Here is a 24,043-nt window from a genome sequence, read left to right on the forward strand (position 1 = left end):
GAGTTGTTGTTTGTCAGTGTTTGACCACTGCTTAATAACTCCCTCTAAGGTGTTTGGGACCTGTTTCTCTCTTCCCTGAGCCCCACCCTGGAGGAGCCTCACTGAAGGTATGTTACCTGTGGTTCTCCCCCATCCAGCCCCTCACAAGCCCCATCTGCCCTTCTCCTTCAGATGGTCTGATACCTTTCACTCAGTGCCGTTCCCAGGACCCACAGATGGCACCTGTCTTCTGGGAGGTTGTCCCCTCTGACTGACATCTCAGGGGCTGGCTCCTGCACCCTGAGCACTAATCTAATCAGGAAATAGCAGAGTCCACAGTTCCCAGGGGTTATAAATAGTCACAGCAACTCAGGCAGCATCATTTCTCTGGAAAATGTGCCATGTCCCTCTCGGCTCCCCACCCTCCCTTCTCTGTATTTAAATGACATCCTGAAATAGACTTGGTTTCTCAAGGCTGCTGGCCTCCTGGGAATCTGAGCATCATCGGCAGGGCACTGAGAAGCTGGGCAGGTCTTTTTAAGTAGGTACTAGGGGCACCTGTGGCAGGAACCAAGGACATGGCAGTGGCGAGAACCCACAGGAAACAAGAAGAGCATCTTACCCATAGCTGTCCTGAGAAAGGCTGGAGCATGTGAACACACAGCAAGGGGCACCCAGCAGGTGGTAAACAGGGTAGACCATAGAGAGTATTGAGTCCTGTGGTTCTCTATGAGGACTTTCTGGAAGAGGGAGCTAGAATGAAACCTAGCACTAGCAGTGGCTCTACCTGTTTTAAAAGTTCCCAGGGAAACAGACTCATGGGTAGAAAACAGAGCAAACAGGAAGTTTGTGCTAGAAGCAGCTAGACAGACTCCACACCAGGAAGCCTTGTGTCTCTTTTCTGAGTGAATCACGGGCCAGCAGCCATCACTCCAAAGCGCAGGTGCCAGGTTAGACGTGTTACATAGATTTAGTAAAGAGAGTAAGTCGGGGAAATGTAACTGCACCCAGCGCACATTCCCTAGGTCTGGACACTGTGCAGATTCCTTGCACTGTTTAAGTCTCTGTGTCCTCATCTTCAGAATGGGGAGAGCTACGAAGGCTTAAACAACACTGGTGGATTATGTTGATTAACTGAGATGTGTGTACAAAGGGTCTGTCAAAGTGTCAGACTTACACAGAATGCTCAAACTGTCAGGCAGCCCTATGAGTAAGCCAAGGCTTGTCAGTAACCCATCCAAAATCAGGAGATAGAACAGGAGACTCAGGCCAGCCTGACTGCTAATCCCCAACATTTCCACACCCAGGCTCTGTTCAGATGGCACTCCAGGAGTCAGGGACCACTGGGTCTCTCAAGAAGAAGTGCGAGGTTATAGGGTGCTAAGATATAAGGTGAGTCTGGCCTAGTGTCAGGACTATGAAACAGCCTGAGGCTTCGCTGGTACCTAGAAAGACTTACTTTTGAAAGTATTGGTCATAAGCCAGGCATAATTATGTGCATCTGAAATCTCAGCACTCAGAGGCTGAGGCAGGAGGATTGAGAGTTCCAGGGTATCCAGGGTGACATAGGAAGACCCTGTCTCAAAAATCTCTAAAACTGGGATGCATCTGTTTTAGTCAGCTGAGGAAGGGCACTTGAGATCCCTCGATTGTGTGGGCCACCTCTGCGAGGGCAACTTGGAAGCAGACCCAGAGCAGACAGAGGCCCTGTCTCTAAGACTGAGCAGTCTAGATGCAGTTAAGGACCTGTGAAAAGGCAGGCTGTGCTGTAGGTCAGGATTTGGGGACAAACGTGGAGAGAGAAGGGAGATTCAGAAAACTAAGGTCAAAGTTGGGGCTTCTGTCGTGATGAAGTAGAATCCTCAGCCTCAAGCCTTCTGAATGAGAGGGCCTAGGCAGCAGTCACACGGGTGGCTGTCTTTGTTGGAGGCCATCCTGTGGGCAGGGGTTCTGCCCAGGAAAGATGCATGTATGTGCTTGGTTCTCCCCATGCTACATTTTCTTTATAGTCTCAATTCCATTCCTCCTCTGTGACAAGGAAGTGACTGCTGAACAGGGCTTGAGCCTCTGTAGAGTGGACGCAGGCCCAGAGCCAGCCAGGTATAGCCCCAGACCCCGTCAGAAGTGACAGACACAGGAAAGGCCTGGGCTCACCCACATGCAGCTTTTTTTCTGTAGGGACAGTAGTCTGGTTAGAGGCACATGTGTCCCTGAAGGTGCGGAAACTTGCTTAGGATCAAGGTGGCAAGGGAGAGTTGAATTGGCTCTGATCAAGGAGAGAGTCACCGTCTGTGAGACACTGTGCCCATCACTCTGTGCTAGCTCTTGACTACCACATTGTCAGGTGGGCCTTGTCACTTCAAAAGATGAGCTCACTCTTGTGTTTAAGTGGATGATGGTGGGTGTTGAATCACTATGGTAATTAGATTCCACTGCATAAACTTAAAGAATGAGGTCACCACTTTACGATGTCAATATTTACATTATTCTGGAAATGATCTTTACAGCTACTTAAACTTGCCATAGAAATGTTGAGACATTGACTTTAAAATGTGCTGGGGCTGGCGGCTGGCTGGGGTGCATTGGTGATGTGGGCACAACATGGTTTGAGTGTCTCATTCTTTAGTCTAGTAGGTGCCAAGGGCTAGAGGCCCTCAAGGAAATCAGGAAGCCCTGGTGTGCCCCTCCCCCTTCTCCAAGTGTGTGCTGTGCATGGTGCTCACTTTTGTGCAGTTGTGTCTGTAAAATTAGGTGACAAGGTTCATCTGACTATGTGGTAGTCAGCAGCCAGCACAGTATGATGGACACAGAGTCTCACTGTAGGTGTCCTTCCTCTTCAGGGAACCAGGAGTCCTTCCCTAGGGAATAGGGGCTGTGGCTGAAGCCACTTTTTAACAGGTTGATTTCAGGATGAGCATCTAGGCGTCTGCCTTTCTGACTCTTCACTTTTCTTGTAAGTGACTGCTGGCCCACAGGAAAAGCTGGCCTCTGACTTCGCTTCTCTCCGTCCCTCACCTTCTTGCTCTCTCTCTCTCTCTCTCTCTCTCTCTCTCTGCAGCTGGATCCACAGACAGTTGAAAGCAAGAACTGGCATACAGATGTGATTGAAATGAATGGGGTAAGGACATCTGAACCACATGCCATCCCTCCTGCCATCCTCCCCTGGGTGCTAGGCTGCCTGTGCCTCCCTCAGACCAGTGCTCTCCTCTCTTTGGCCACATCCTTCCCCATCCCAGCTGCAGATGTGCATGGAGCCCTGCCAGCTTGGGGTAGCCCTGTTTGCAGTCTTGGGGAGAGAGACCCTATGTTTGGTGATACTCATTCCCTGGGGGATTTGTACCTACTCAACCCCCTGACCAGATCAAAGTGGAATTCTCCATGAAATTTACCAGCCGTGACATGAGCCTGAAGAGGACCCCGTCCAAAAAGCAGACAGGCGTCTTTGGAGTGAAGATCAGCGTGGTGACCAAGTAGGTGCTACCTTGGAGACCAAGTAGCTTCAGTACCTAGGTGCCAGCCACCTCCCACCTCTCAGCCCCTGCCCCCTGCCCATGCCAGCAGCTTAATCAGTCAGTACCACAGGCAGCCAGTTTGGAGACCAGGAATGGCTCCCGGGATGCTTTAGAAATAAACAGGCCAACATGGAAATGGGGGACAGTCCCAGGGGAAGCCAGAGTGTCTGTTTCCTGCAGTAAACAAAAAGTGACAGTGACTGTGGGCCAACGTTTGGGCTTGGCAGCAGTAAGCTGAAGTCAGAGGGTGGCTGGCTGGGAAAGGCCCACACTCTGTTAGGTCACCCTGCCCCTTTGGGCACTTTGTTCCCAGGTCCTGACCTACCCTGGTCATGCAGATTAGCTGCTTAGCCTCCCTGTGAGCATTTTTTGTTTGTTTGTTTGTTGGTTTTCCTTTCCCCTTGAGCATTTTTATTTATTGCATCACCAGGGCTTGGACCCAGGGTCTTCGAGTTGTTACCAAAGTGCTCTGCCATGGGCTACCCCCACTCATAAGCATTTTAATCCAGTGGGATGTCCTTTCCCCAGTCTTTGAGACCTCTTCCACCATGCTGTACCTCAGCAAGCAGGCTTTAAGGAATGGGATAGCTTCTTCCCCGGTTCTTCCTTGCCTTGACTCCTGACCCCAAGGGGCTAAAGCTGACCAAGGCTGGGGTATACTGTAGAGGAGGAGGAGGGTGCAGCCAGTGTGAGACGTTCCCTCCATGTCCTCTGCACCCGATCCTGCAGGCGGGAGCGCTCCAAGGTGCCCTACATCGTCCGGCAATGCATAGAAGAGGTGGAGAAGAGGGGCATCGAAGAGGTTGGCATCTACAGGATATCAGGAGTGGCCACGGACATCCAGGCCCTGAAGGCCGTCTTTGATGCCAGTGAGTAGGGAGGCCCAGTGGGTAGAGGTGTTACCTGATCAGCTGGTGAAGAGCAGAGAAGTCTTGGCCAATGCCCTGTAGTTTGTTGTGACATGAAGGAGGCTGTTTCTGAGTCCTCTGGCAAGTTACGTGTTCTGGGTCTTGTCACTTAAGTTTCCCTCACTCACGTTTCTTAACCACTGCTACAATAAGGATGGCATTCAGAGAGGTCAGGTCACTTGTTCTGGGTTACCAAGCTTGTATGTTTTTGTACCTGAACTTAAATTGAGACCTTTTGACTCCAGAGTATATATTGCTGGCTCAGGCGCCTTCCTCCCTGTTACCATGTGGCAGGTCTCTTTTGAGATGGGTCCTGGCCCTCGGTTTCTTTTCCATTGGGCTGGGTTGGGCTAAGGCACTGGTAGTATATCCAGTGCTCAGGATGCCTGAACTAAGCAGGCAGCCATGAGTCCAGGTAGGGTAAGGATAGGCTAGGGGCCAAGAGCATAATGGTACATGGCTCCCCAGAACATGGGATTAGGTGTGTGCTGTGTGGTGTGGATAGAGCTCTGATACTAGTTATGTCCCTCCTCTCTTCTGAGAAGTCATAGCAGATAGACCCCAGCCTGTCCCTTGCTGCCTTTTCCCACAGGTAATAGCTGCATTGACATATCGTAGAGCTTGTAGGCATCATCCATGCCCCAGCTCCCTAGGGAGAGGCAAAGGAGTGCGGTGGGTAGAGGTTTGAGGGACAGATTTGAGGGACGGAAACAGTACTGAGGGCTGCCACGAGATGTCTTGGAGATCAGTGCACCCTCAGACCTTGCTCCCTCCTGTACAGATAACAAGGACATCCTACTGATGCTGAGCGACATGGACATCAATGCCATTGCTGGTACCCTCAAGCTCTACTTTCGGGAGCTGCCTGAGCCCCTCCTTACAGACCGACTTTACCCAGCCTTCATGGAGGGCATTGGTGAGGCTTCTGCGGTCCTGAGGGTTGGTTGGGTGGAGTCTCCTAGACTGGTAAAATGAAAAGCAGGAGGAAATGCCCCAGGCATTCCTGTCAGTGGCTTGTCCAGAGTAGTCTCCGTCCTTGCGACTGAAGGACCTGAGAATGAGGTGCCGCCTGCTGAGGCTGGGCACTTTTTCACCTGTCCCTCTGCCCATGTGTCACTTTTGTGACTCCCCCTTACACACTGATCTGCTTCCAGGAAACAGGCCCCTGGCAGGGCCTAGGGCTAGAGAGGAAGCTGGTTTAAGCTGTACTACACTGGGGACAGCTGTCCTGAGCCCTCAGAGTGGCTCTCTTCATTGCTAGGTACTAGCCATGTAGGAGCTCCTGTGACCACCTAAGGGACCACATCCAGGCCTAGCACAGTGTCCCTTCTCCTGAGGCAGAGAAGACTTCAGATACTCCTGAGAATGTGAAGCCTAGGGAAGGCTGTTCGTTCTGTCACCAGCCTCAGCGCTGTTTGACAGAAAGCATCCCCATCCTAGTAATAATGTGCGACCAGTGGATTAAACTAGCATCGAGTATGGGTCAGGTGGACTGGGGTAATGGCCAGCGAGAAGGGAAAGAAGAGGCTGCTCCCTCAGCCTACCTTCTAGCCATGTTATGAGTCATGGTGGGCATCCTAGGGGAACCCACTGTTAACAGGCCACGCACAGGTCAGGCCCTCCCTCTGGTCCAGGCTTCTGGCCTTCCAGGCTGGCCCTGCCCTAGCCCTTTCTCCTCCTGCAGCCCTGTCAGACCCTGCTGCCAAGGAGAACTGCATGATGCACCTACTCCGCTCCCTGCCCGACCCCAACCTCATCACCTTCCTTTTCCTGCTGGAACACTTGAAAAGGTAAGGAGGAAAGGCAGGGCCCAGCCCAGAGCAGCTGCCTGTCCCACCAGACCCATTGTCCCAGTTCCACCTCCCAGGTACTGGCTTGTGCTAGGCCACCCCCACACCCCGCCCCCGCATCCTGAGCAGTTTGGTTGTTTCTCCTCCTCCTGAGCTCACACTCTGTTGTTGGGAAACTGGCTCCTAATTGCAGCATAAAATAATGGGCCATGGTACCATAGCCTGTGGTCAAGATGCTGAAGCAGAGGGATTGCTTGAACAATCAAAAACTAGCTTGGGTGGGAAACATAAGGAGACCCTCATAGAATGGTGGGGTGAACCACAGGGCCTCAGGTGGGTTTAATCTGTGGGCCCCAAAAGCAGCCATTTAGTGTAACTTGTTTTGTTTACATTTATTGTGTTCATGTGTATGTATGTATGTGTGGTTTTGCATGTGGAGGTCGGAGGACAATTTGTAGAAGTCGACTCTCTATTTTATGTAGCTTCTGAGGGCTGGACTCGGGGTGTCAGAATTGGCAACAAGGACCTTTAGTCACTGAGCCATCACGCTAGCCCAGTGTAGCATGTTTTAAGTGAAACAGAAAGGGCAGCAGGGTGTGCTCCAGGCAAAAGGACTACTTTATTTCATTACCTGTAGATGTGCCCTGGGTTGTTACATCATCCAATGTGTTCATTATGAGTCAGTTAAGAATTTGAAGCCCATATATTATGAACAGGAAAACTGAGACCCTGCGCCCAGCAGGGACTTGCTTGGCTTAGCAGTAAAATTGTACTTAATACCCACTTCTTCCTAAACTAAGACCCTTCTCACCTTCCCTTACCCCTCCTATAATCAGGGCAAACCAGAGCTGTTAAGCTGACATCACTGTTTAGTACTGAACTTACTACCAGCCTGTCCTCATCACTTACTTTTTAGCCCAGGACTAATTACAGACACCAGTCAGAAGCAGGTCACTTGGTGTTCCTTAAGTCCGCTTGCTACCTTGGACCAGCATCCCCTCATCTGGGTGCTGGCTGTAGTTCAGGCAGGCCAAGCTCTGGAGGCCCAGTGGGGACCTAGTCACAGCTGGTCCTGGTGCTTGGTTTTTCTCATGATGAGACAATGTCCCTCCCTCTGGTTTTGGCCAGGACCAGTTCCCAGTTCCCAACTAGTTTGGTGAACATTGTGAGAGGACACACTGAGAAGGAATGGGAAAGGAAAATTCATTAGGTTTTTCCATCCTGGGAACTGTGCCCACATCTGTGTGTGTGTGTGTGTGTGTGTGTGTGTGTGTGTGTGTGTGTGTGTGTAGGGGCTAGCCAGCTGCACAACTGTCTGCTGGCACTACATTTGCCTGTTTCCAAAGCAGTCAGCAGGCACATTTGTGATTCCTGCCCAGAGGGTGGGAGTCATGTTGGAGAACAGGATGAGAGGCTCTATCCAGGGTTTGTGTATATCAAGGCTCCAGACACATTTCCTAGTATGGAGTTGGGAGAGGTCCAGAATTTCTTGGTGTGTTTGGTGATCTCCCTCGACAGTAGCCACAGACAACAGCTCCCACTGTCACTCAGGGGACATATCAACCTAGTCTATTACATAATAGGAGAGGAGATCTGGAAAGAGTCAGAGCAGGCCCATGAGCAGGCCCTTCAGAGACAATGGGGAATTCAGCCCCCAGACTTGGTTTAGACTGCTCCTACTACAATACAGCCTGCATAACTGGGCTCAGCTAGCAGCTGCCTCTGGGCAGCAGGTCCTCCCTGCTCTGTCCTCTCCACTGCTGACTTCACGTATCTGTACTACTGTTGGGCTCTGGAGAAAAAGCAAAAAAAGAATGGCTCTTGAGGAGACTTCTCATCGCTCAGAAACCAGCTCTAGCACCTATGCTGTATGACTGTGGGGAAGTCACTAAACCTCTCTTATTTGGTTTCCTCACCTCTACAGAGGGGATGATAATGATACCTCAAAATGACTGACAACATACAGTATCACTGTATGAAGAATTCTTAGAACTGTAGTATTCTCCATCTTCTTGTAAGGCTTTTATCTAAGCCAAGAAGGATGCCATTGGTAGTTGTTAGTCCTTAGGCTTAGCAGTTTTCCATCAGCTTGGCACATAGCTTAGGAGCTAGGGATATGTTACAGCAATTTACTGGGACGCAGCTGGGACCTCAGTCTCTTAGCCTAATGTCCTTCCCACCTATAGGAAGGGAGGCTAGGTGACTTCCACCTTGATGTCCCTGAGGGAGCTACTACAAGTACCATTAGCTTCCTGCCACCCTGGGGCTCCTGGGGCTGCTGAGAGTGACTCTCTTCTCCCTCCTTTCACTCAGGGTTGCCGAGAAGGAGCCCATCAACAAGATGTCGCTTCACAACCTTGCCACGGTGTTCGGCCCCACGTTACTGAGACCCTCAGAAGTGGAGAGCAAAGCACATCTCACATCAGCTGCAGACATCTGGTCCCATGACGTCATGGCCCAGGTACTACCAGCACTGTGTAGGCCTTTGTTCAGAGGCCCAGCTCCCCCCCCCAGGCAGCTTAGTGGTATATAGGATGCCCAAGCACTTGGCTACAGAGCCTCCTCCCTGCTCAAGGCAAGACAAAAAGGGTTCCAGGCACTAGCTGCTTTCTTTCCTGAGTGCTTCAGTCTCAGAGACAAAAAATTGGGGGCTGGAAACTGACCTTATGTGTGAAAGCCCTGGGGTTGCTTTCAGGGTCACTTAGGCCCATGCTGAAAGCTTTTGACCCTGACAAGGAAGTGGCTCCCTGACCCTTGACCCTGCAGCACCCTCTAGTGCTGTAAATGAGTGAAGGGATCTGGGCTTCCAGTAATGGGGAAGGAGCCAGAGTGAGTCTGGGGAGTGACATGGTTGCAGTCCAGCAATCATTTCTTTTCAGCATAGCAAGTGAGGAGGGTCTGGAACACGAGAACCCCAACTTCAGTCTCCCTGTCTCCTCACAGGTCCAGGTCCTACTCTACTACCTGCAGCACCCCCCCATTTCCTTCGCAGAACTGAAGCGGAACACACTGTACTTCTCCACAGACGTGTAGCCTGGGGTGGGCAGCTGTGGGGGTGGCCAGAGCCAGCCCTCCAGCCAGGGCCCAACATAGACTTGAAAGACTGCAACAGAAACTCCCCAGCCTAGCACTCTAGAGTCCAAGGGAAGCCACCTTCCAAGAACTGGAACATGTGCATCTTTTGTGCCACCTTGTACAAAGCCAGCTGACCAGCCCCGCCTCCTCACCACACCCCAGCTCCTACCCTCCATACCTGAGTGTGTCTGATGCTCCGTGCTGTCCAGGAATTGTTTTATGTACATTTGTCATTGCGGAAAAGGTAGTGGCCGAGCTGGTGTGGGCACAGACAGCTTGCTTTGTTCTTTCATTTCTCCCAACACTCACTTTTTGCCTGAGTCCAGTCCAAGGACTTTTACTTTGCGCTGTGTAACTGCTGCCAGCTTCTCCTCTCCTGGCCCTGCTCCCAGATTGCAGCCTCCCTGCAGTGTCTGCCCTCTCCACGTCCCAGCCTGCTGCATGCATGTGCAGCATGGGCTTTTGCTCCATCACTGCAGTTCTGCAGGGGCCCTGGGCAGTGCTGGCCTGTCTGACGTGCTGCGTGCTGCCCTTGGCCTCCTTGCTCTCCACATGTGGAAGGACATCTGCTTTCCTTGCTGTCTGTGCAAATGTTGAACAAGGGGACAGACACACAATCCTCAGCACAGAGCTGGAGAGCTCATTTTTGGAATGTTCTATTTGAGAATTGCCATTTCTGGGGTTTGTTTGTTCTATCTCCTACCTACCGGTATGGCATCTTCAGCTGTTTCTTCTATTGCTGAATTTTCTGTTCCTTTCCCCTGGTGTTCTATTTTCTTTCAGTGTAATGACCCACAAGTGTCCTGCCATCAAGAGAGGTCAGGATTGCACCTGAAGGGTATGGTGGGCACCCAGGCTATGAAGGAACAAGATGGGTGGAGCAGCCAGCAGTGGCAAGTCAAGGGAAGCCAGTCTCCACTGTAAGGACCTGCAGAGGCTATCCTAGTGTACAGCCTCCTGGAGGGCAGCTTCTGTGGCTGAATCAGGTGTCCAGGTGAAAACAGGCTCTGTCCTGGAACCTGGAACCACACATACCTCGTGGTACTTTTGCCTTAGATTTTACACTCTCAACAGCCAAGCACTGCCACGGGGCAGCCACACTGCCATGCGTGCTCCAGAGCCTAGGAACAGCAGATAGAACCCAGTTGGAAAGCTTCTACCCTGGCTTCTAAATTCAGGCCTGTGGGTAATCTCAAGTATACAAGAAATCATGGGGTAGGCTGGCTCTCTTGTGAATGAGTTCTGTTGGGGCTATAGAGCATCGGGTCAGCAGGTGTCATTCCCAGCTCTGACCTACTGCTTGGTACTAAAAATGAGCTTTACTCCCAAAACACCGTTTCCAGTCTGAGTAGGAGCTACTAGCCTGTGGCAATTAGCAGGGAAAGATGCTCCTGTCACAGGGGCTTAAGCTACCATACAGCTTCCTAGATCTATATGGCAGAGTTCATTCTTGGCCCTCAGGATTGGGGAGACCAGCTCTCATTGTGTGTGCTCAGGGCTAAGTCTAAACAAGGGTTTGCTGGCCCCCAAGCTGTTGTTTGCTAGGTGAGGTTAGGTAGGGCTCTTCTGGTCCTGTTCATACCTATTGCCTTTGACAGAACGGTACAGTTTGTTTATGCAGGAGGAAGGAATGCCAACTTCCCAGCTGCCTATTAGCAGTTTAACAAGGAGCCTTGCTGTCTCAAACAGGTGAAAGAAAATGCCGTGCGTGTAAAGATCACATCTGCCACTATCTTGGCGCTCAGGTGCTGGTATGTGGCATTCTTGCTTCCAAAGGATTGACAGTAACAAATTATCAGAGCTTGACTGGAACTGGCTGCAGCTCAAAGCAGTGCCTCCTGCCTCTAGAACAGGGAGTGTAGGCTGCTCAGTGTCAGCTGCTGCAGCCCCAGCTTGCTTAGGCAGTGGAACAGGGAAGCTGGAGGAGCTGAGAACTACTAAAAGATCCTATTGTTTATACATTTCACCCAAAGTGGACAGTCAGGTGCCAAACCTGAACTGAGGTACACCAAGGAAGTATCTGGTGGTTCTCCTGAGACAGGGGCCGTGCAGCCCAGAACCCCCTCACTGCCAGCAGGGCACCAGGAGACAGGGTCCAGGAATCCAGGTATGCCTGTTCTTGCTTGGGCAATGACTGAGGGCTGCCAGCTTCTGCTGACGAGGTAGGATGGGACTCCCAATAAGTTGGTATGGATATATTTTTTTTGTCTCTGTTCTGTTTAAACTTATGTAGATTATTATAAATTGATGTAAACCATGTGAGAGGGAAATGTTAATAAAAAAAAATTGCAAAGCCTCAACATTTGCACAAAACTCAGCCCGGTGGTGTGGTTGTTTGTGTTCTTAGTAGTCCAGGAAAGACCACCAATCTAAATATTTAAATCCTTCCAGCTGCACCCAGATGTGTTTCCAGGAACCTGTTTATCTGTCTAACCTTGCACCTCCCTTCTGACTTTTGGGGACTGTGGCAGTTGAGGGAGAAAGCTGCCTTTTCTCTGTACACATTTCTAAGTCATGGCTACAGTTCACTTCTTGGGATACTCACTATGGGCCCGGTCACCAGCAGGCCTGGAAGAGATGACAGAAGTAGCCCACTGGCCTTCCACTACTTATGTTTTCCTCAAAATTAGCAAGTCTCTTATGGCAGCCTTCTGTTGAAGTTGCTTGTCAGAGACCTGTGTGCCCCCCCGCCCCACCAAGAGCCCACACTCCTTTAGGAGACCCAATAGGATCTGTGTGGGACTTACACCAACTGAAGCCATTGGACACTGTTTATTCTAGAGATCAGGAACAGATGTGTCTGCAAATTGCTGTTTGGTTTATGAGCTCATACTGACCCCCAGCCATCTAAAACAGGAAGCTATTCATCTCCTCTTGATTGAATGGTCCACGTGGACAAGGGTTGGCTTGTTCAACTGATGGCTACTGACAGCTGAGGCTCCTCTTTGCCAAAGTAGTTGTGATGGCAGCATTTCTTGTACTGGGGCTCATGTGAAAGAGCAGCTGGTAAAAGACCTCAGGCACCTGAGCACTTTGACAGGTACCAGGTAGAGTCCATCCTTGTATCACAGTGAACCTAGGTGAAGGATTTACAGACAATATAGGAAGCACTCCTAAGCTTGTTTCCAGAGCTCTGAGGTAGGTTCCACCGAAGCCTTGTGCTTATGAAATAGGGCAGGCGTCATACAGAATCCACTGCAGTTTGGAAGCAGGGAGATTGACTAATTGAGTACTTGCCTAAGCATGCATAGAGCCTTGGAGTCTTTCCTCAGCAAATGAATGAAAAGGATTCAGCAAAGAGCATGAGCCCCGTGCACTCACTCATGCCCGTTCTGAGGAGACTGCAAAAGGTGTTATTCTGGATCTGATATCATTATTCACATACAAATACACACCCAGATGATAATGTTGACGCTGAGTCTTTGAATTCTGCTTAAGGTTGAGTGGAGATGACGAAGAAAACAGAGCAAAGGTGGCAGGGTTACTGTAGAGCGGACTGAGTGCTGGCTGAAGGCAGCCAGGTACAGGCCTTGGCTGAGCCTCCTACACAGCAGACAGGAGGTAAAGACTGAGCCCATTAGTCCCACCTTCACCCACACACCAGACAGTTTGGTGGGACAGCCCAAACATAAAAGGCTCATTTTCTGCCATGGTATAATTAGGCTAAACTGTTGAACAACAGCAGTAACAAAAAACAAACCACCAAAAGCCAAAGAAAAGCTTAATGGAGAACAAAGGTGGTGGTGAACAGGCGTTCGCCATCTGATCTGGGCCAGTAGCTATAGTATGACTCGGCTGGCAGGATGACCACAGCAAGACACGTATGGACCTTTCACCTGGGCTGGGGCCCGAGACCCAGGGCTCAGTAAACTGTAGGCATGACCATCAGGCAACCCAACGCCTTTGAGGAGACAGGAGTTACCAGCCTGCTGCAATACATCCGGGAACGTGACTAGACTTTCTAGGGAGAGGCCCAGCTGTTGGAATGGCTGTGGTAACAAAGATACCACATAGACACATACCATAGACGCTAACAGCAACACTCCCAGAGTTCCTTAGAGGTTTCCTAATCTTTCCATTGGACTTGTCACTCTTTGGGCCAGCTGACATCTTTTGTTGGAGGCGTGAAATCTGAAAAACTAGCTCCTTATAACAGTACATAGGCTTTTTTAAAAAATTGGGTATTTTTGCCTGTATGTATATATGTCTGTGTACCACTCAGGTGCCTGGTGCCCTCAAAGGTCAGAAGAGGACCTTAGATCCCTGGAACTAGATTACAGATGATTGTAAGCCACAATGCAGATGCTGGGAACCAAACCTGGGACCTCTGGTATAGCAGCCAGTGCTACCATTGAGCCATCTCACCAGCCCCCATATACATATTTTTAACAAGGACAGCAAAGATACTAACTCAAATTACATAATTGCCTCCATGACACAAGTTTACTTTGCCCTGCCCTGGAACTCACGATGGATGCCTGCACAGTTTGAAGAAAGAAGAACTTCCTGGCTCTGGGCAAACACTGCCACCTCCCTGCTGACAGCTGGAGAGCTGAGAGAGGTCAGAGCTGAGCAAGGTCAGAGCTGAGCCTAGTTCAAGCTTAATTCTTTAACAGTCCACACATGGCCTACTGATCTGTATACTGCAAGGAGACCATCTGCCATACCATCTGCCCTGAAAAACCTGCTTGGCATTCAGAAGTAGAAAAGTATGGTTGCCCCAATGTCTGGAGAGAGAGCAGCAAGGTGGGTCCTTCACACTACCAACAATCGGCTTCACTCCTGAAACAATGCCAAGTGTGTAGAAACTGCTCCAAAGAACAGCTATGAAGCTGGCTGGTGTCCTCCTTCCTTTCAGGCTATTTCTTTCACCGTAGGTAATAATCGATTGCAGCAGAGAAAGCAGCAAAACCTCCACAACCTATGGCCCCGGCCTTTACTCCGGCTGCAAAACAAACACAGACAGCGTTACCATTGTAATGAGTGCTGGGTTGGGACTGTTCTTGTAGTTTGTATTACAGATGCAAAGAAACCAATTTAAGCACGTTAAATTGCCCAAACTATAATGCCTCATTAAGATTTCAATGAAGCGGGTCTGGAGAGATGGTTCAACGGTTAAGAGTGCTGGCTACTCTTCCCAAGGACCTGGGTTCAATACCCAGCACCTATGTGGCAGTTCATAACTGTCTGTAGGTCCAGTTCCAGGACATCTGGCACCTTCACACAGACATACATGCAGACAAAACACTAATGCACATGAAATAAAAATAAATCATAAGAAAGATCTCAATGGGGCTGGAGAGATGGCTCAGTGGTTAAGAGCACTGACTGCACTTCCAGAGGTCCTGAGTTCAAATCCCAGCAACCACATGGTGGCTCACAACCATCTGTAATGAGATCTGATGCCCTCTTCTGGTGTGCCTGAAGACAGCTACAGTGTATTCATATATAATAAATAAATAAATCTTTAAAAAAAAAAAAAAAAAAGAAGAAAGGTCTCAATGAAGCAACATATACCACCCAAACCAGTGTGCTTCATCTAGCTATACATTTGCTTAGCTTTTCTCATTCCAAACAGTTACTGTTTCCAGTCATATGGAACTAGCCCTTCAGTCAGGAAAGTGGTTAAGGGAAGCAGTCCTTGGAATCAAATGAAAGCATATGGCCTTATACCCTGATCTGTTTATGGAATAAATTCCTGGGAAGGTGATCAAAGCAATCCTGGGGGAGCTGAGCTCACAGCCTTGATGAAGCTACACAATGGAAGACCAAAAGAGAAGCATCTCTGCCAACCAAACATGGCTATGAGGAACTGGTGCAGCTTAAGTGACAGCAAATCACTAGCTCTCAGAAGATGAGAGGCTCTTGCTCTGGGTAGGTCAAGCTGTGAGTGATGGAGAGTGGCTCAGCAATACATACTGCTTCTAGGAGCATTCAAGTACTTGAGGCCAGTGCTACACACTTGAACAGGGACAGGTTGGGGGATGGTTTGTTTCTAGCTGATAACCTAACATTTCTAGGATGTCTGCACCTATCTTTCTTCTGTCTCGTCCTCTTTTATTTATATATATTTTTTGTTTTTCTTTTGTTATTTGAGACAGGGTTTCTCTGTGTAGCCCTGGCTGTCCTGGAACTCGATTTATAGACCATGCTGGCCTCAAAACTCACAGAGATCTGCTTGCCTTTCCACACCGAGTGTGAGAGCAAAGGCATGCACTGCCACCGACCATTATTTTATGTGTATGTGTGTGTACACATGGGTGCCTGAGGAGGCCAGAAAAGGGTGTTAGGTGCTCTGAAGCTGCAGTTACAGGTAGCTGTGAAGGGTTCTGGGAACTAACTCTTAACCTCTGGGCTGAACCACCTCTCCAATCTGCTGCATTGATTTTTTGAGACAAGGTCTCTTGACTCCTCCTGAGCACTGGGCTTACATGTATGTGCCACCAATTCCAGTGTGCACTCAGGTTTCAATTAATAGAAATCTAAGAATCCCCAACGACAGAAAGACACAGCTGTTAAAATTCATATACAGAATTAAAACCAGGCTGGGGCTGTAGCTAAGTATTAGAACTCATGCTTAGTGTTTACAAGGACCTGGGTCTGGTCTGCAGAACTGTAAAACAAACAAACCCCCCGACAACTGTATAAAATCAAGAAAAAAAGATATTCAAGACACTTGAAATGCCATGAAACGAATCTCAGCAGTCTGAAAGTATGGACAGATAGAATGCTCAGGGCCAAGTGACCTAGCTAGGCCTCTGTACTATTCTACATGCAACACAGTACTTACCATGAGAGCGTCATCTCATACATTCAATACAAAAGCTCTTTTTTTCTAGGAAAGATCTGGCTCTGTGGTTAAGTATGGGTAATTTCCCCATCCCAGAGGACTTCTGACACAGCAGGAGACACTTTTAGTTGTCCGATCTGAAGATGCTATGAGCATCTGGCCAAATGCACATGACTCCATTCCACACACCAACAAAGATTTACCTGGGGGGGAAGGGAGCTAGAGAGATGGCTCAGCAATTAAAAGGGTACCTGTTCCTCTCTCAGAAAACACAGGCTTGGTTCCCACCAGTCATATGGCTTATAAGTGTCTGTAGTTCCAGTCGAGGGGACCTGATATCCTCCTCTGGTGCCAGGCACATATGTGAGGTACAGACATATATACAGGCAAAACACCCATTACAAAACAAAGTTTTCTTTAAAAAAAAAAAATTTATGTGGTCCAAAATCTCTAGAGGCCAAGGATGAGAAAGCCTAGCATGGATGGAGACACAAACAAGTCTCCAGAACCGAGTTTACACAGAAGCAGCAGCTGGGATTTATTTGTCAGAGGGAAGAATATCAAGCATCCTTAGAACACTCATGTTGCCGGGCAGTGGTGGCGCACGCCTTTAATCCCAGCACTTGGGAGGCAGAGGCAGGTGGATTTCTGAGTTTGAGGCCAGCCTGGTCTACAGAGTTCCAGGACAGCCAGGGCTACACAGAGAAACCCTGTCTCAAAAAACCAAAAAAAAAAAAAAAAAAAAAAAGAACACTTATGTTGGGAAATGTCAACATCACCACGTTGTCCCAGACCACAAAAGAAAACCACTCGAGAGCTGTTTACTAACCTCTGAAGCCAATGGCTCCGCCAGTGATGCAGCCGCTGATGACGCTGTTCTTCCAGTCCGACTTTCCCCGGTACTGTGGGTGGAGAAATGCTGTTTAGAGCCAGGGAACCGAGCCAGGCAAGGCAACTGAGGAAGAAAGCACAGCGCTCCCAGCTGCCCACTTTACTCAAACCATGATTTCAAAAGGCCATTCCTAAAAGTTGTATGTGCTTATACATGGTTCCTGCAGGGGGCACCAGAGAGCTAAAGCCCAGTCTAGTCAAGTCTACCATTTGGGAAGTAAAATTTCATATGTTCTCCAGTATAATTTTTTGTTTTTGTTTTTGTTTTTCGAGACAGGATTTCTCTGTGTAGCCCTGGCTGTCCTGGAACTCACTCTGTAGACCAGGCTGGCCTCGAACTCAGAAATCCACCTGCCTCTGCCTCTGCCTCCCAAGTGCTGGGATTAAAGGCGTGCGCCACCACCGCCCGGCTTCCAGTATAATTTTAAATCATTAATTACAATGACCTGGATTAAGGATGTGGTCCAGTGGTCGAGCACCTGCCTTACTATGCATGAAGCCCCAAGCTCAATCCCCAGTACCAAATAAATAAGAAACAAAACAACAACAACAACAAAAAACCCCACTTGTCTACAAAAGATTTTTTTAAAAAGCACAAAACCCGAATCATAAATATATAAAAAGTTCACATTAGGGGCTATTTTTTGGATGAACAATACCAATACTTGATATTTTTAATGTTTGTGTTTAGGGGAAGTCTTCCTATCTAGCCCAACCTGGCCCAAATCTCATGATTCTTTGCTTCAGTTCCTGAGTGCTAAAGCTGCAAACACGGACCACAACTAAGGTTTGACATTTCTGATCTGCATTCTGAAGGAACACTGAGAACACTGCTCTTTTATAAGTTGTGCCATGGGCTGGGCATGGTGGCACATGCCTTTAATCCCTGTGCTCAGGAGACAGAGACAGGTGGATCGCTGTGAGTTCTAGGCTTACCTGGTCTATATAGTGAGTTCCAGGCCATCCAGGGTTATACTGTAAGACCCTGTCTCAAAAAAGGAGGGTGTGTGGTTGGAGAGATGGCTTGGTAGTTAAGAGCATTGGCTTCTCTTCCAGAAAGACCCTGGCTCAATTCTCTAGATTTACATGGCAGCTTACAACTGTCATAACTCCAATCCCTAGAGACCAGATTGGCTCTTCTAGCATCCTCAGGCCCCAGGCATACACACAGTGCACATATATACATTCAGGTAAACATTCATACACACAAAAAGATGTCTGAACCTGATTTTTTTTTTAAAAAAAGGTAATTAAAAAGTGTACAACAGCAACAGAAAGGGCTTTCTTAAAAAGCAAGAGGCACTTACGGATTCTACCAGACACTCAGTACACGAAAACATGGCGCCCACGATTGCAAAATTTTTGGCATAGGACATTCCTCTCTGTCCCATGTCTTTCAGGACTTCTTTTGCAGTTGGTGTCCGGTAAGGGTCCTTGGGGTCAAAGCCTACGTTGGTATCAATGCCAGCAGTAAAGATGCCAAACGCACCTCCCAAGACAAACCCTAGAGGCAAGCAGAGTTAAGAGTTCTTTTGCACATTCTCTGGATTACTATTTTGGGATAACTGAAGATGGCCTCTCTGGTCTCTTGGTCTCAATCCCCATCCTGCTTTCCCCACAGTACACAGTTGGAGTCTATCACCCCAACTCCTCTAGGTTTCCTCCTCCTTTCAATTTTCTGCCTTTCAGCTTTAACACTATTCTTCAGCTACCAATGTTGTATATCATCCCTTGACAGTGACAACATTCATACAGTCACTCAGTAAGTAAGTATCATGTACCAGATATTCTGGAATACTCCTTATTTTTCACAATAACTTGTGAGGCAAATGTTATTATCTCTCCTTTCTGGCTTTTTTGTTTGAGACAGGGCCTCACTATGCAATACTGGCTGGCCTGGAACTTGCTATTGTACAACAGGCTAGCTCCAACTCAAGAGATACATCTGCCTCTGCCTCCCAAGTGCTGGGATTAAAGGTATGTGCAACTGCTGTCCAGCTGGCCTCTCTAAAACACACCTTGGAGAGGTTAAGTAACTGCCTCCAAAGTCACATGACTATCAAAAGTGGAATCTTATATTACTGTCAACAAATGACTTGTCTGAGCCTCGGACAATTCTTTGTATGTGGGTGTAGGCTAGAGGTCAATCCTGGAACTATCCACCAATTTCTTTTTGTTGTTGTTGTTTGTTGTTTTTGTTTTTTTTCTTCAAGACAGGATCTCTCTGTGTAACAGCCCTGGCTGTCCTAGAACTCAATATGCAGACCAGGCTGGCCTCAAACTCAAATTCATTCGCCTGCCTCTTCCTCTCCAGTGCTGGGTTTAGAGGTCCTGGTCACCTCACCCAGCCATACTTGGCTTTTTTTCATAGCTGCTGGGTACTGAACTTGGACCTTTATGTTTGCATGACAAGCACTTTACCAACTGAGCTTTCTCCACAGCCATTTCTGTATGATTTCTTCTCAAGATGATCACCTCAAGATTAATGTAAGCTCAATGAAGCTAGACACCTCCTCTCTTAGAATTTCTTGCTTTCCAATCACTCCTGCTCCAAAACTCTCTTTTTTTTTTTTACTACATCTTAAAAATTTTGTTTTGTTTGCTTGTTTGTTTGGGGGATTTTTGCTTGTTTGTTTTGATTTTTGAGTTAGTGTCTCTATTATGTGGCCCTGGCTGTCCTAAAATTCGCTATATAGTCTAGGCTGACCTGGAACTCTGAGATTTGACTGCCTCTTCATCCCTGCTTTTTAAGATTTGAACTCCTGCTATTCGAATTTTTAAAATGTTTTTCATTCTTAGTGAAATTTAAACTCATCTACAAATATACTTAACCTTTTCACCTGCACACTATAAGTATGCTATACATTCTCAAGTCCTCATGTTAATGTCCATCCCAGCCCCACCCCCAACTGTCTAATCACACTGATCTTCATTGGTCTTTTTTGTTTGTTTGTTTGTTTGTTTTATTTTGAGACAGGGTGTCTCTATGTAGCTCTGTCTGTCTGTCTGTCTGTCTCTCTCTCTCTCTCTCTCTCTGTGTCTCTGTCTCCCCGCCCCCCTCACGGTACCTCCACCCCTCAGTGCTGGGGTTAAAGGCCTGGGTCACCACCACCCAGCAATTATTTCCAAGCTCCAAACTTCTGCCTTGAGGACCTTTGTATTTGCAACTACCTATTCGTCTGCAGCATTCTTTTCTCTGGGTCCTAATATTCTCCTTCAGGGCTCCTGTCGCTTTCATCCATATCCCCACTGCCTGGCACATGACGGTTAGATAGTAACAACTTTTTGAACGAACGAACGAAATAAAGAAGGAAAGGAACTACTTAGGAACTTGCAGACCCTGGCTGTGAATGTTAACCCCAGGATCAAGAGAGGCATCTCCGGGTTCAAGGAGCCAGTCCAGGTGCAATCAAGGTCGAGACCTACAGGTTCCTCGCCTCCCAAGCACATGGTTTTAGCATGGAACCCTAAGGCTCTCCAAGCCCTCAACCCCCCCGAGGGCTCCACGAGACTGGCCTCACCTCCTACACAGGCCAGCACAGCCTTGAAGGCGCAACTTTCCATTGCCCTCTCGATCATCTTCTGCTCTTCGGTCTTGGCAGGACTCGGGATCCCACCCAGGCTGCCAGGCTCCAGAAGCCGGGGCTGACGCTTGTCGCCCACCAAGTACTGAAGTAGAAGGCTGTACTGCAACGGAGCTTCGGCGGAACCCATCGCCTCAGGAGCTGAACCCCCGGCCTTGGGGGCGGTAGCCGCCATGACCTCAGGGGCTCTAGTACCTTTCACGTCGTATTTCCCACAGCCGATTCCACACGCTTACCTAGGAGTCCAGCCAGCGTGACGACAACGGCAGATTCGCCACAGTGAAGATGTTGAAGCAAGAGTCGGCCTGTACATCAGCGTCGAGGAAACTATCATGTTTCCTCAAAGCCTCTTTAGATTGTGAGCCAAGTTTATGAAGTATTGCTAAAAGCGCTGACAAGATTCAGTATCTCAAGAGCACCCCTCAATTAGGGGCTCCATTGAGGTCCGTGCCGGGATTTGTAGTTCTAACTCGAATGTCCGACTACATTTCCCAGAAAGCTGTGCGTGCTCGATGGCCTTGCTACTTCCTTTGAAAGCTCTTTTGAGAAGCATCCAAAGAGCAATCAGGCTCCCGCTAGGCTGCAGTTCGTTAAACTTGCAGCAGGGGACGCGCGTGTCCGCTTTGTTGCTAGGCCATGCAACAGTGATCCAGCTACCTCAATCACTAGAACCACAGGCTAGTTGGTGCTCTGGGGCGCGCTTTGTAAGTAAGTGTTGAAACATGGCATAAATGTGTTCAAAAGGTATTTTATTACATAGTTATTAAGCCTTTAAGGATAAAGAAGGGGACCAAAAAATGAACTGAGTGGTGGTCTAGCATACCTTAAATCCAAGCATTCAGAAGGCAGAGGCAGACAAGATCTCTGAGTTTAAGGCCAGCCTGGTCTACAGAGTGAGTTCCAGGGCAGCCAGGGCTACACAGAGAAACCATGCGTAAGAAAAATAAGAGACGGTGGGGGTGGAGAGCAAGCTGAGCACAGAGTGCTCAGGTACTAATAAGGTACTAATTGGTACCTTTAAGGTACCCAATTGAATACCATAAGGTACTAATTGAATACGGCTATGAAGAAAATGTCAAAGCCCTATGGCTGGTAGAAGGTATGTGCCAACAGATACTGCTTAGCTGAACACAGTGGGTGTTGGACCAGTGACTTTATTTTTAGATTTTATTTATTTTAAATTAATTCAAACGAATCTTTATCTGAATGTATGTCTGTGCACCAAGGGCATGTAGTACCTAGGAGGCCAGAAGATGGCATTAGATCTCCTGGGACTGGAGTTAACACATGGTGTGTGGGAATTGAGACTTGAACTCTGGATCTCCAGAAGAAGAGCCGCCAGTCCTCTCAACTGCTGATTCATTTCTCCAGATCCTGGACAGATGACTTTGTAATTAAGGGGATTTGATTAATGTCCTCCAACAGCAGAGGGTAGCACGGAGCTACAGGTGAAGTTAGAACTTCTTTTGCCCCACCCCCCATAACTGCACTTCCTGTTTCCTGTCTAGGCAAATCACTCTCTTGCTTACATGCACAACTGTCTTTTGAGCCCATCCCTTTGCTCTGATGTTCACTGCCATGGAAGTTGTGTTATCCCCCATCATTTCTCAGGCATTAGACCAATAACTAATCTCTTGCCTCCTGCCCAACTCTTCAAATCCTCCACAGAAGCATCTTTGAGCACCCAAGTGAAATGCATCTTCTGCTTCAGATCCTTTGCTGTGCCAGGACACAAACTCTAGATCTGTGAATTGCCAGGAAGACATCCATGCTTCACTCCAAGCTCAGCTCTTCCTGTGCCATTCCCATCCTCATGATTTGCTTTCCATATTATTATTTAGACTCAGAAGTCTAAATAAGATGTGTCAGAATCATTCTTGCTTTGGGAGAGGAGTGTCCCAGTACTGGGGAGGCAGAGGCAGGCAGGTGTCTGACTTTAAGAGCAACCTGTGTACTTACTGCATGTGTGAAGGTGCCCTCTGAGGCCAGAAGAATGGTCCACTGGAACTGGAATTAGGAGTGGTTGTGAGTCACCTGATGGGAGTGCTGGGAACTGCGCTCAGTTCCTCTAGAAGAGCAATCACTGCTCTTAACCACTAAGCCGCCTCAACCATCCTCAGGGGTTTGTTTGTTTATTTTTGTTTTGTTTTTGAGACAGTCTCATTGTGTAGTCTGGCTGGTTTGGAACTCCTATCTAGACTACACTGGCCCCCCAACTTGGAGAGATCTGCCTGCCTCTAGAGCACTGGGATCAAAGGCGTGGGCCACTATGCCAGGCAACTTGGAATTGTTAATGCTTTGTGTTCTTTAGTGTTAGAGAGCTACGTTTGAACTTTTTGAAACTTATTTCTTTCTAGATGCCATCCTTTTTTGTTTGCTTGTTTGTTTGTTTGTTTGTTTGAAGCAGGGTTTCTCTGTGTAGCCCTGGGTGCCTTGGGGAACTCACTCTGTAAACTGGGCTGGCCTCAAACTCAGAGCTCTGCCTGGCTCTGCCTCTCCAGAGCTGGGATTAAAGGCATAGATCACCACCCTGCTTCTAGATGCCATTCTCGTAACTCAGTGAATGGCCAGGTGTTCGAAAATGTTGCTCCAATTACGTCTTCTTTTTGACACTGGCCTTAGCAGTGGATCTGTGATTTCCTCATTATGATAAAGATTTCCTGGGCTGCTCAGTGACAGATCCTTAGAGTCTAGCCTGTTTCTGGTGGGTAGTCTAATACTCCTGGACCATATTTCCCATGTGCCAGAATTGCTGGGGTTTTTTAAATTTTTATTTGTATGTATGTATGTATGTATGTATGTGCACATATATGGCTATGCAAGTATGGGTGCCTGTGAAGGCCAGAAGGCATTGATTGTGGTATACACCCCTTAATCCTAGCACTTGGGAGGCAGAGGCAGGCAGATAGATCTCTCTTAGTTAGAGGTTAGCCTGGTCTACTTATCAAGTTCCAGACTAGCCAAGGCTGCATAGCAAGACCTTGTCTCAATAAACAAACAAAACAAATATATAGTTATTTTTTTCTTGTTTGGATTCTCTTCCATTCCACAACAGAATGTTGATTGTCCAAATTAAAATATTTTTAAGACTTAATTATTCTACTTTATACATATGAGTATTTTGTCCACATATATGTCTGTGGAAAATGTGTATGCCTGGTGTCTGAGGAGGTCAGAAGAAGGTGTCATTTACATCAGGTAGAATCAAAAGTTTGTTGTCATCTTTTTTTTTCCTTTGATATTTTATTTATTTACATTTCAGATGTCATCCCCTTTCCCCATCCCCCCCCCATTAACCCTCTATCCCATTCCCTCCTCCTCCTTTTTTGCCTTTATGCTGTTTAAATTACATGCAAGTAGTCAGGTCAGTTCTAGGTTGAGGAACTAGCAATGCAATAGATGCAAATAGTCAAGGAACAAGCAAGACGATAAACCCAGATAGTCAAAGAACAAGGAGGACAATAAACAGAGTCTCTGTGATCACTCCTGTGATCACTATTTCTAATGGCTTATC

The 24,043-nt window shown here is 48.0% G+C and overlaps 2 protein-coding genes across 4 annotated transcripts in view; one reads left to right on the forward strand and one right to left on the reverse strand.

Moving 5' to 3' along the window:
- Abr (ABR activator of RhoGEF and GTPase) overlaps nt 1-11,581 on the forward strand; it is a 92,027-nt gene extending 80,446 nt beyond the window's left edge. For 2 of the 3 annotated variants that reach the window (XM_028759183.1, XM_028759184.1), the window contains 7 exons: nt 3,038-3,097; nt 3,340-3,449; nt 4,221-4,360; nt 5,181-5,315; nt 6,084-6,189; nt 8,503-8,650; nt 9,133-11,577. In XM_028759183.1, the coding sequence (XP_028615016.1) occupies nt 3,038-3,097; nt 3,340-3,449; nt 4,221-4,360; nt 5,181-5,315; nt 6,084-6,189; nt 8,503-8,650; nt 9,133-9,222 (789 nt within the window). In that variant the 3' untranslated portion in view covers nt 9,223-11,577. Of the gene's footprint in view, nt 1-3,037; nt 3,098-3,339; nt 3,450-4,220; nt 4,361-5,180; nt 5,316-6,083; nt 6,190-8,502; nt 8,651-9,132 lie in introns of all 3 variants that reach the window. The other variant, XM_028759182.1, reaches the window with a different exon arrangement.
- A 2,094-nt stretch (nt 11,582-13,675) lies between these two features.
- Nucleotides 13,676-20,748, reverse strand: Timm22 (translocase of inner mitochondrial membrane 22). The gene is made up of 4 exons (XM_028759381.1): nt 20,467-20,748; nt 18,253-18,449; nt 16,884-16,956; nt 13,676-14,209 (listed from the first exon to the last, which is right to left on the reverse strand). Exons 1-4 carry the CDS (start codon nt 20,702-20,704, stop codon nt 14,133-14,135), a joined length of 585 nt encoding a protein of 194 aa, XP_028615214.1. The 5' UTR covers nt 20,705-20,748; the 3' UTR covers nt 13,676-14,132.
- Between the last annotated feature and the right edge of the window lie 3,295 nt (nt 20,749-24,043).

Source organism: Grammomys surdaster, unplaced genomic scaffold, assembly GCF_004785775.1.
Source record: "Grammomys surdaster isolate TR1022 unplaced genomic scaffold, NIH_TR_1.0 126278, whole genome shotgun sequence".
NCBI lineage: Eukaryota > Metazoa > Chordata > Mammalia > Rodentia > Muridae > Grammomys > Grammomys surdaster.